Source organism: Microtus pennsylvanicus, chromosome 7 (assembly GCF_037038515.1).
Source record: "Microtus pennsylvanicus isolate mMicPen1 chromosome 7, mMicPen1.hap1, whole genome shotgun sequence".
NCBI lineage: Eukaryota > Metazoa > Chordata > Mammalia > Rodentia > Cricetidae > Microtus > Microtus pennsylvanicus.
In genome coordinates, this window is record NC_134585.1 from 95100088 (window position 1) to 95112536 (window position 12449).

The 12449-nt window shown below is 36.8% G+C and overlaps 1 protein-coding gene across 5 annotated transcripts in view; it reads left to right on the plus strand.

The window, feature by feature from the left end:
* Fnbp1l (formin binding protein 1 like) overlaps positions 1-12070 on the plus strand; it is a 72729-nt gene extending 60659 nt beyond the window's left edge. The window contains exons 12-17 of one of the 5 annotated variants that reach the window (XM_075981472.1): positions 2149-2258; positions 4324-4456; positions 4834-4928; positions 6505-6653; positions 8080-8238; positions 11952-12070. In XM_075981472.1, the coding sequence (XP_075837587.1) occupies positions 2149-2258; positions 4324-4456; positions 4834-4928; positions 6505-6653; positions 8080-8238; positions 11952-12007 (702 nt within the window). In that variant the 3' untranslated portion in view covers positions 12008-12070. Of the gene's footprint in view, positions 1-2148; positions 2259-4323; positions 4457-4833; positions 4929-6504; positions 6654-8079; positions 8402-9484; positions 11711-11951 lie in introns of those variants that run through there. The other 4 variants (XM_075981468.1, XM_075981471.1, XM_075981469.1 and 1 more) reach the window with 4 other exon arrangements.
* Positions 12071-12449: the final 379 nt, after the last annotated feature.

The window sequence follows — 12449 nt, forward strand, 5'->3', positions numbered from 1 at the left end:
CTATGCACGCAGGTTTAGAAAACAAATTACTGTTTTAGTCATTTGTAGTTGAGACTTTTATAAGTTCCTTGGTAGTAAGAGGATTTGGTAAATGCCTTGCTTGTTTTTGTTTTGAAGACCTTGGTAAATAGAATGGATTTGCTTTGTGCACTTATATAAAAAGGGTTATAATGTTGAAATGGGATATCAGGAATGCAAGTGTCTTGATACCTATTAAAACATTATATTTCTTTATTTCCTTAAATAATGTTCAAGCTTTTCAGAAACATTTTTCAAATATAAATTAGAAGGTTTTCTTTGTACTGTTACATGATAGTGTAATCCCTGGGCCCCAAATTAGAATGAATATAACAAATTACATTGAACATTAGCTAATAAATATAAAGGAACTTTATATAGAAGATTTTGATATTCCATTATTTACTTCAAATTTGACTGATTAACATTGCCACAAATGCCTGATACAAAACACAAGCCACTTAGACAGGGCTTTTAGTCTTCATGCTTGTTGAATGCCCGTAGTGAGGCCACTGAGTAAATATTCTCAGAGGTTCTTGTTAGTTAACTGTAACATTTGGTCATGGCTTTTCTTGTAAGTGAATTTACTTTTGTTAAAAAGTAAATGATGCAGGCATGGAGAGGTGGCTCGTTGGTTAAGAGCTGTTTTTACAGAAGACCCAGGTTCTATTCCTAGCACTTACATGGTCACATGGTAGCTCAGAATGGTCTGGAGCTACAGTTCCATAGGATCCGATGCCCTCTTCTGGCCTCTGCAAGAATGAGCTGTATGTACAGACACTGATGCAGGCAAACATCCATACACATAAAATTATAAAATAAAATAATTTAAAGGTAAATAAAGTGTCCTTGTACATAGTGAAATCAAGCCATTAAGCATATGTTAAAGGTACTAGTAGCCCAGAGAGCAAGAATACATTTTATTTTACAAGCTTGTCTTAGCAGCACTTTAAAAAATTGAACAGTATTCATATTCAACCATTTGAAGTGAAAAATAAGTGTTAATTTTTGGAATGTCATATGTTAATACAGGTTATATTAAATTGATTCAGTAATTAATAATGGTTCTGTTATAATCTCTAATAATATAGCTGAAGTAATAATGGTTAACATTTAAGAGGAAAATGGAACCAAGTGTGGTGACACACTCTTAGCCAATACCAGGAGGCTAAGACAGAAGGCCTGGGAATTTAGGGTAGGGCTACACTAAGTGAGGCCTAGTCTTCAGGAAAAAGACATCATTAATAGAAAATCTCCTATATACCTGCATTTCATTAATCTAGGTTCAGAAGCATTGAAGCCTTTCTAACCAAGAAACCTTAAAGAACTGTGTCAAGACGGGGCATGGTGTCACATGCTTGTAATGGTAGCACTTAAGAGACTGAGGCAGGAGCATCTGAGCTCAAGTTACAAACTATAGTTAAGAGACTGTTGTCTCAACAAAATAGAGAGGGAAGTGGGATTGTATTTTTTTAGAAACAACTGTGGTGTGTAATTCAGTTCTACAAAACGAAGATTGGAAGTGTATTCCAAATTATGAATATAATTTCCAATCAGTAGATTATACCTTTAATGTTTTAATGATCAGAAATATTTTTGTTTCCAAATGGTCTAATAAATGTAATCATTCAAAAACTATCTGCAGTATTGAAATATATATTAAATCAGTTGTCTTTAAGCGGTAAGTTGCTTATCTTGCTCACTTACGAACTTTATATTTTTATTTTGCACATTCATGGTATTCAGAATGTCATGACAGTGGATTTTATTCCTTAAGGTTCTATGTACGAGAACATACACAGTAACAAGATAATGTAAATAAAGAAGTGTTCTGTGTTCCCATTCTGTTGTTGCTGTAAGAAGCCTCATGTGTTTAACTCTCCCGAGACTTGAAATAGTGTGATACAGTTATTACTCACCTGTGTCTGGTGAGGTTTCTGTTTTTATTTCTGCCTATTTTCATGTTTTATAAGAAATTTAAGCTCTTTTTACTAATTGCTATGTAGATTTTTTTTAAAGATTGAGGCTAATTGAAAATTAAAGTTAGTATTCTTATTTTATAAAAAGGTAAAGTTTAAAAATAAAATATTGAAAGCTCTTTTTTAATAGTGACTTAGACTCTCTTTTCAGGGCCCAGCACTAGAAGATTTCAGTCATCTGCCACCAGAGCAGAGGCGGAAGAAGTTACAGCAGCGCATCGATGAACTCAACCGAGGGCTGCAGAAAGAGTCAGACCAAAAGTAGTGTTCCGTTAAGCCCTCATTGTTCTTCCTTTTAGAGTCTCATATGATACATAGAATATTTCTAAATCATTTATTCTTGCCTGGGGGTATAGTTCAGTGGTAAGAGTATTTGCCTAGCGTTCATGAATACCTGAATTCAGTCATCCCCCTTCCCTGCCCCAAAAGTCATATATCCCAATTGAAACACTTCTGAAGTTTTTTTTAAAAATGTTTATTTTTATTTTATATGTATGAGTATTTTATCTGTGTGTGTGTGTGTTTGTGTGTGTGTGTGTGTGTGTGTGTACAACTTGGGTGCCTGTGGAGGCCAGAAGACCTCTGGAACTGGAGATACAATGGTTGTGAACCTCCATGTGGGTGCTGGTAATAAAACTTGGTTCCTCTAGAAGAGTAGTCAGTGATCTGAGTTATCTCTCCAGCCCCCTGAAATGCTTTTTTTAAGGGGGAAAAAACCATACTACCTATACTAGAAAACATTATGACTTACATGTTATTTAGGCAAAAATCAAATAGAATATTTTTTTAATTGCAGATTTTTTTGTTAGTTGCTATTGGAGTTCCTTCTATAAATTTGTAAAAATAAAACAGAACCTCAAACATGGTATTTCATTGTCAAGAGTAGTTTTACCAGCACCAACCACGTCTTATATATTGTTTAAATTATCAATTGAGTTCAGAACAGTTGATTGAGGGATTATATACACTACTTATCAAACATTTTTCATGGAGTATGATGTCATTAAATCCTTCAAAATGGCTATCTGAGGTTGTTCTTACTGTATAAGTGGAAAGGTGGAAATTGGAAATTATAAACTGTTGTACTAGAACAAGGGAGAAGTATAGGATGGGTTAGGAAAAGTCTTAAGGTACTGTCTTTGTAGCATTCTGTTGGTAATGGGGGTGGGGTCTCTAGAAGTTTTGAATGGGCATTAGGACATTAACAGCTGTCCTAGAAAAGACTGAACCTTATGTAGATGAGGAAAGGAGACAAGGAGACTTGTTAGGGAACTAACTTGTAGATACTGAATTGAAAAGCAAGCAAAATAAATTTTGAATTGAAAGTAGTGGTTTTGCTTATGTTTTGTGAAAAATCCACACAGAAAGTGTCTAGTTGAGTTTGGAAATAGACACCTAGAACTGAAGAGAAACTGGAGACAAACATTGGAGGAGAATCATCTGAAGATGAAGCAGTCTAAAAGAGGAGTGTAGGATGAGATGAGAAGACACTGCTTGTCATTTTATGTAACAGACATTTAAAAGTTGAACAAAAGAAGAAGCCAATGAATGATTGTTAAGAAAGCAGAGGCGTGGAGGAAAAATTGAAACTAGAACGGTTAGGTCAAGACGGAAGAGTATTAAGGAGTATTAGTCAACAGTGTCAGGTGCTTGTGTCAGACACATTGATTGGATATAGTCTAGGGTAATGGGACTAGAGAAGAGGAGGTAGGCTAAGAAATTGGCAGGGAGCTGAAGGGGGCACAGTTAAAGATGGCATTGCTATTTCTAGCACAGGTGAGTGGGAGGACAGTGGTGCTGTGGGAAATGAGATAAGGAATGCTGCAGGAATGATGATGCTCGGTGCAAATAGAATGAGGTTGGTTTAGAACCAGGCATGGTGTCACACATCTGTAATCCTAGCACATCAGAAGATCGAGAGTTTAAGGCCAGCCTGGGCCACCTAGTAACAACCTGTTTCTAAATAAAGCAACCTAATGAATTTGATCTGGAAAACAATATGTGTAAGAACAGTGTAAAATATTCCACTAACAGTTTATTAAGGCCATATATGCGTAAGTTACATAAGACCTGAGAAATGTTTTTCATATTAGAAGTCTTTTAAATGTAAACAGTCAAGCACAGTCATGTTTTAAAAGAGTCTTCCTTAAATTACTCATTATGTATACATAGTCATATACAGACAGACAGCCTTATGTGAATTTTCATTATTAGGATACATTTGTCTAAACTTAGAAATGTGACTCTTTAAGGCTGAGGTAAACTTTAGTCCCCAGTGAAACACTTAAGTGGATGGTTAATCTTGTGGTTTCCTTTTGTTTCTCAGAGAAGCACTCAACAAAATGAAGGATGTGTATGAGAAAAATCCACAAATGGGGGACCCAGGAAGTTTGCAGCCTAAATTAGCAGAGACCATGAATAACATTGACCGCTTACGAATGGAAATCCACAAGAATGAGGTACATATGTTAACTCAGCAGTCTGAAATAAAAGCATATTTTTAAGTATTTTATAAGCTTTATAGTGATTGTGTTTTGCTAGACTTATATACATAAAATATAAACTTAAAACATACTTATAAACATAAAATATATGTTTAATTTAGAATTTTATGAATTGAGATATAATTATGATATATAATTATCAAATTAACGGCCTATTGATTTTGTTATTTGAACCTTCATATAAAACTAAATATACTTTTTTTTAAAAAAATCAACTCTAAAATTAATTCTCTGAGAATCATAAAGTCTGAAAGTACATTTAAATTTAGGGTGCCTTAGGAGTTTCAGACTTACTGAACTGTCGGGTATTTTGTCTTTTTTTCTCTCTGAAGGCATGGCTCTCTGAAGTTGAAGGCAAAACAGGTGGAAGAGGAGACAGAAGACATAGTAGTGACATAAATCATCTTGTGACACAGGGCAGAGAAAGGTCGGGGTTTGTTTTAGTTTTTATTTTTAATTTCATTATTCATTTAATTTTTATCCTTCTTTGCCCCATTAGTAAGTTTGGTTAAATAACTTCAGTCTTTTGGAACTATTTTGTACCTTAAGTAATGGTTGTAGGAAAATTAGAAATTTCATCTTGTTCAGTTCTAGTTTACTACATCCCTGAGCGTGTAAGAATAAAAATAACAACACAAACTAACAGACCTAGGAACCTCAGGGATGGGAGAGATTCCCTTATGGTTTTTATGGACTTGGTTAGCTTATGATGGGGCGGGGGGGATGCTATCAAATTGCTTAGAGTTTGGTGAAGAAGAAATGGAGCTGTGTCTTAGCTTGGACAGTTTTCAACTTAGCTTTTGCAAGGTCTCCATCCTGCATATGACATGTCTTCCTTAGTGTAATGTGTTTGTTTTCCCTATCATTAAAAAATCAGAAAACTGGGTTTCATCTTTGAGAAAATTTGAGAGGCCTAATATCAGATATTGGTTTACTGATTACAACATAATTCGAGCACGTTCTTTTTTTCATATTTCCTTAATCTCAGTTTCCTAAAAACACAAAATGGAAGTTAAAATACTCACTTGTTGCTGGCAAAGGAAATGGTGTAGGCAGCTAGTAGTGAAATACCTGGTCATAGTGTGTGTTTCACAGGTGGGAGTGCCTCCTCTCCAGCTCCTGTCACTTCAAGAGATATATACAGATAACTGGTTTTTGTTATTAGGCTAAAAACCCAACTAAATGAGTTTAGTTTTTCTATTATGTGTGATTTTAAAATGTGGTTTTCTAACTTATCTAGCAGTGCTGCCAAATCTACTGCGTGCATGTGTTAATCCGTTCTTTTGGATTTTCTGAATTACTAATTTCCTTTAATCAGTTGGGAATTATATTATTTGAATTTGGAGTATTTTGGTTTTAAGTAGCAGACTGAATTTTTATTTAAAAAAAAATTAGTAGAGGAAAAGTGCACTTCATTAAATAAGAAACAGCCTAGATAATATTCTTAGGACTTGATTTTGTTTTTTGCTTTTGTTTTTGTTTTGTTTTTCCTATTTCTTGGCTGTCCCTCTTCCTGTACTGGGTCTGTTTTAAGGCTCCAAATGATTTTTTTTTTTAATTGAAATTTGTAGTTTTCCTCCAGGTTTAAGGAGAAAAGGAAGTGAGCTTCTGTTGGTATGATAGTGCACATGCTGTGTTCATGGTATCTTATGTGCTGTGAACTGAATGTAGACCTGGGTGGATCTGCTAAGGTCTGTTTCTCATTTTAGAAGCCTGGTGTTTACCACATAGTTCTATTTCACCTTTAGATCCTACACCAGTGGAATGTGTTTACTGAGCATTTGATCTAGAACATTGTAACCTTTTAAGTGTTTACTTTAGGAAATTAAGTGAAGAATTATTTTATATTACTACAAGCAATTTACATAGCTAATGTCTGAAAATAGGGCTCAATATGAAAGTATGTCATTGATACCTAATTTCCCCTGAGATCCGCTTATAAATAATACACAAAGACTTGTCATGATGTGATACTTGATCAGAGATACTTTCATGGGTTTTAGTCCTGAGGGAAGTTACACTGACGATGCAAACCAAGAAGTCCGTGGGCCACCGCAGCAGCATGGCCACCACAGTGAATTTGATGATGAATTCGAAGATGATGATCCCTTGCCTGCTATTGGACACTGCAAAGCTATCTATCCTTTTGATGGTATGATGTTCTTAATATATAATATTTGATAAAATTGGTTCCTCAAACACAAAATATGTCACCATTTATTTTACTATGCTTAGCTAAATGATATAGTGTCGAAAATTATATTCCTGGTTCATTAATTGCATAGTTTTGTTTTAACTATGATATAAATATAGTATTACCCCTACCTCCACACCCATAGCTGAATTGAAAGAAAGTCATGCATGTTGCTAGAATACTAAAACAGGTGATCACCTATCAACTCTAGGTAATAGAGAATTTTCCCCAGATCCTAGATCTTACATATGCTGAAAGCTTGAACATATAGCCCAAACCAGGAAGTAAATGACTCTTCATGGTCTTCATTGCAGCTAAAAATATCAAGAGCCAAGTATAAGGCATAACTGAGTGCTGTCACTGTATCCTGATTCTGCAGGCTTCCCCCTTCAGATGAGAGTAGCAAAGAAAATGGTAGTTTCTGATTGCTGTGCCTTCTCCTATGATGGCTGAAGAGTAGGCTCGTGAGGGGCAGGAGGTGTTGTCACCCTCTCTGCATACTTTATAGTTCTCTTCTTTAACAGAAGAGCAAAATAGCATCTTCATCAACAGTTATGAAATGTTCTACAATTTGACACCTTTCTCCTTGTGTAGGTTTTACATTTAAAGGGATGGGGAGATCTCCTAGTGAGTAAAGGCTCTTGCCTCCAAGCCTGAGAACCCAAGTTTGTTCCTGAGGGCCCATGTGGTAGAAGAAGAGAATTGGTGCCTGAAGTTGTCCTCTGATCGCCACACTTGGGCCATAGCACATGCTTACTCACACGCATGCACACAAGCACAAATATATTAAGTTTTCCATTTTCATGTGTAGGTCTGGTATACACATATGTAGGTTCATATATGTACAGGGGCGCTAGTACATGTGGAGTCATCCTTAGTTCTTCTTTCCCTTTACTCAAGAGTCCTTCAGTAGAACCCAAAGCTCATTGGTATGGCTGATCTGGCTAGCTGGCTTGCTCTGAGGAGCACCTCTGTATATGTTCTTCCTTTCCTGCTCACAGCCCTACTTTTTTCTTATCCATACTTCATGAAGCTTTTGGGTAGGCACTGCTCAGATTTGGGGAAAGAATTAGATTGTGAAATAGTGATTAGACTACCCTATGAAGTCACACAGTGCTGCTGTGGGTCAGTTACTAATCCATTATACAGCAGGTGATACAACCAGCCTCATGGGCTTATTGTGTAGTTTACATGAGAATGTGTAGAATTATGTTGAGTAAACTAGAAAACATTACAAGAAGGATGCTGCTTGTGGCAGTCAGTGGGTTTGCATCTAGGTACAACGAAATTTAGTAGTAGTTTGTATTATGTTGTATTTATAATTTTTTATTAAGAATTATTGCAGTGCTTTAATTCCACTTGTGCTTTGAAAACTTTTGCCTAGGACATAATGAAGGTACTCTGGCAATGAAAGAAGGCGAAGTTCTGTACATTATTGAGGAGGACAAAGGTGATGGGTGGACAAGAGCCCGGAGACAGAATGGCGAAGAAGGCTACGTTCCCACGACATACATAGATGTAACTCTAGAGAAAAACAGTAAAGGTGCAGTAACTTATATCTAAACTAACCAGGCGTCTTTGTGCCATGTATAACATAAAATGACAACACATTCCACAGGTCAGAAAAACCAAAAAGTCAAGGGCATCCTGATCTATATTGTTCACTATGTGAGCTGAGTGCAGGCCTGATCAGAGAGATGTGAATATTGCCACAAGAAACTCTCTTTGACGCCTTACTGTTCAAGTGATGTTGGTGTGGAAGCTTAATTGATGCCTTTTGCTTTCTGTCCTGCCTAAGTGTGTGTAAAGGATGTGTGCTTTTCTGCCTTATAAATAATAGATTTGATTATTAGGCAAGAATCATAGGTAGAATGTTCCCTGACCCCCTCACTTCAGAGGCAACAGTGACTGTTGAACTGAAATAAACAAGCCTGCTCTGAACTGCAGGAAGCTCATTTCCAGGAACGTCTCGACCTAGGAGCTTGAATTTATAGCTTCAGGTTCTAGAAAGAAAAGTAATAGTTGGATAATTGGGTAAAATAACAGCCATTGTCTTTGCTAGTCTTAACTTGGTTTCCTAAAGAAAGAGAATCTCTGGTAGATAGTCTATTTAATATGAGCTCATCACAGCATCCCAGGATAAATCACCTGGTGGAGCTTGTATGCAAATAAGACAGCATTGAGACCTGAAAATATTTTCAGGCTTATGGTAATTTTTAATGATGTACAAAGTTCATTCCAAGTTAATCTTAAACTTGTACTTTTCACTTGAAATTGTCTTTTAGGAATATTGCATTAGTGCTCATTTAGCATTTGGCAGTTAACGCGTAGGAAGAATTGAATCTAATTCAGTGAAGACAGAGGACAGTCTGGAATGGAGGAAAGTGCTGGCAATGTTGACTCTTAGAGGAGAAACATTTTTTCTACTAAGATGAAAGAAGGCCTCTGTACTACCATTGAGGGCTTCATTTTCTCGGGATCATTGACTGTCAGAGTAGATACCTTTTTTCCATTGTATCACCAGAAGCATCTGTTGGAATCATTGTCCAGTCAAGAGTTGTACAGTCCTATGTGGCCATACCCCAGTTGATCGAGTGGGGAAGGAAAGGGAGGAAGCAGTAACACTGGCCTTTGCTTATCTTATGTTTCAAAGCTGGCTGGTGTTTTTAGTAGCTGAGTATAAAATACTTTTAGGAACATTTGGGATGGACACTTTAAACTGAATACCCCTTTTGGTCTTACCAAAGGTCTTCAGTAATTGTTTTTTTCTTTTTCCTCCTGGACTGCAGGTTCCTGAAGAGGGTTTCTGAGGAAATGGGCAAGATGTTGAAGGAGGTTACATGCAGCTGCTTTTGGGGGGAGGGTATTAGAGTTGTCAGGCTCAAAGAGAAAGTGAGAGAAGCAAGTTGCATGAATGCATGCAGATTTTTTTACTAACTTCATTAGCATTTCCATACATTAAAAAATTCATTATAGTACCAGTCCTTAAATTCCTAGTTCACATGGAAGAAAAAAAAGCCAGCAATGGCTAACCTCTTTTTTCATTTATTTTACTGATACCAAATCAGAAAGAATGCAGAGCTGTCTTAAAGTTTGTCTTACTTTGGGCTGTCCCAATAGGACTGTCTTCATCCAGCTCTGTTTTAATTGGCTTTTAGACCCGTCGTCTGTTAGAACCCTTGCCATTTGTCAGTGTCTGCCTGAGCCACCTCCGTGCTTGCTTAACATCCTGTTGCATGTCTAGAGTTATCTGGGCTTAGATTCTTCAGGCATGTCTTTGTAATCCCTTGTTCTTGTCAAAGCCTTTGTTTCGTTCTGCGTTTGTAGTGCAAATCACTTTGTCAAACATCTCCGCACTAATGTTTCCATATTAGTATTTGTGTATGCTGCTAAAACTTCCCTACTGCAAACATTCCAGTTTTGGCATTATGAAGACATAGTCTGTGAACCTGAAGTATTTATGATAAGAAAAAGAAAACATCTCTGCTCTAGCCTACAGCCCAGTTAAAGAACTCTGTGAAATGTGACACATCTTCAGCACCTCAGTCTGGGAAGACTCTAGTCAGCACTGAAGTCCTGGCATAATAAACACAGAGGATACGCACCACCGAAAGGACTGTTGTCAAAAGTCAGCTGCTTCCATTCAAATGCTGCCTTAAACTCGAGTGCCTAAATCTGTTGATTGCCAACACTACCACTACAGTATCCCACAAAGGGCTTTATGTGCCAGCTCAGTGCTCCTCCTCCAACTCTGTGGTGTCGCCGCAGCTGTGATGTAGCCTCGGTAGGTGGCTTCTAGAGCTCTACCATGTGCAGTGGTGCATCTTCAAATTTATGCATCAAACTAAAGACCTGTCCAAGTCCATTTTACTTTCATCAGTATATTTGACAAGTTTGATGGACCTTCCCCTATTGTCTTTTAACGGGGTGATGACGATCTCATTTGGTTATTACAATGATAGTCTGTTTCCAAGTGATGCTTTTGTTTGAACCAGATAAAATTTAGTGAAACTTTGTAATGATCTATGTGCACTTTTACTTGTAAAATGGAAATTTCTGTATGTTTATACTTGTAAATACAATTGTCGTTAGTGCTCTCATTGCTCATGTTGTCCTGCCTCGCATTTGTGATTCTGTTAATGACTTGTATCTGAACTAATTTCTTAGTGGTCTTGTAACAGGGACATGGGTGGGGTGGGAGGGGTATTTGTATCACTGAAGCTCCATTAATTTGGTTCCTTACTGTTTTGAGGGGAAAAAGAGAATGTGAAATGTTCTGTGTATTATTGGATTTCAAGCAATATTTTAGAAACTGTGTGACTGCTTTAATAATTTTTTCCAGTGCTATTGGAATCATACTACCAGTTATACTAAAGCTGAATGACAATTGTGTGAACATTAATGCCTTCATAAGATCAAGTACACCACTGTTATACAGCTGACATATAGTGTATTACCTTTGAGGCTAGTAAACTATACAGTTTTAGATATTAAATCTCGTTACAGGGTTATTTATAGAATGTGACATTATTCTATACTGACAGACTACATAAAGTAGTTTTAAAAAGTAGTGCTATTTTTGTTTCAGAAGTTAGCAAGGAGAAGGAAATGTGATCTGACTGTGTTTGTCTTCTGTACGAAGCCTGAAGTGCTTATGTTTTTCTGACTAACAATCACAGAGGGCAAAGTTCAAAGCTTTTTTGAAAAGACTGTTCTTTTCAAGCTACTGTGTGTTTTTTAAAGCTTGGGTTTGCTTCCATAGGAGGCAAGTTCCTTCCTGTGGAGTAGTGCAGGCTACATATGGGTTATACCATTGGAAAAGACACTCGTGCTTACCCAGTTAAATCATTCTTAAACTTTGAACATGTGAACTGTCTAAAAGAAATCTCTTAATTTTGCAGTAATTTCACTCTTTGTGCACATATTGATTTCTTAATGGTAAAATGCCTTGTTTATGATAGTGTTCTCTGTTGAGAATATTTTCATGGAATAAAACAATCTTTTCATGGTCAGTTAAGATGTGTATTTATCTTTTACTCTGGTGTTTGAACCAAAGAGTTGTGATACTTCCAATAAAAGCGTTTAGATAACTCAAAGTAGACGCTAAATTCCTAAAGTGAGACAGTCTTTGGGAGAAGCCATTATAGGTACTTTATTCTGGGTTTTTAGTTTCTTCCAAGCTTTGCTAAAAGAAAGAATAGATGTTTAATTAGAGTGAATTTACGTCAAGTGTAATTTCAGTTTATTTTTATTCAGCAGTAGCCATGTTGCACAGACTTGCTTTGTCCCCATCTTCTTCACTGCATCTGTAAGAGCTGTCCCTGGACCACACAGTCTGATCTGGCCTCTGCACATTGGCCAGAATTTCCTTCCTGACTAGTTGCAGAACATCCATGCTTCCTGGGAAAAGAAAATGCATGGAAAGAGAACATTTGCTGCAGTTAGTGACACATTGTTGGTAACTTTCAGGAAGTCTAATTTCAGAAGAACCATCTCTTAAAAAGGCAAGTGGTCAACCATTACTGCAGGTTTTTAGAAACCCAAAGGGAATAACGCTTCAGTAGAGATTCTTGGCAGTGAGAGGCTACGAGTTTTAAGATGATGAAAATTGAAAGATCAGTGCAAAATTTGGGAGTAGACAAGTGCAAGACAATGAAAACAGCAGCAAAACTTCAAACATTACAGCTTCAGATGAGCAGAAGTTGTTTGTGTGTGTTTTCCTTAGGCTGTGTGTGGGAGGAGGGCATCCAAGAC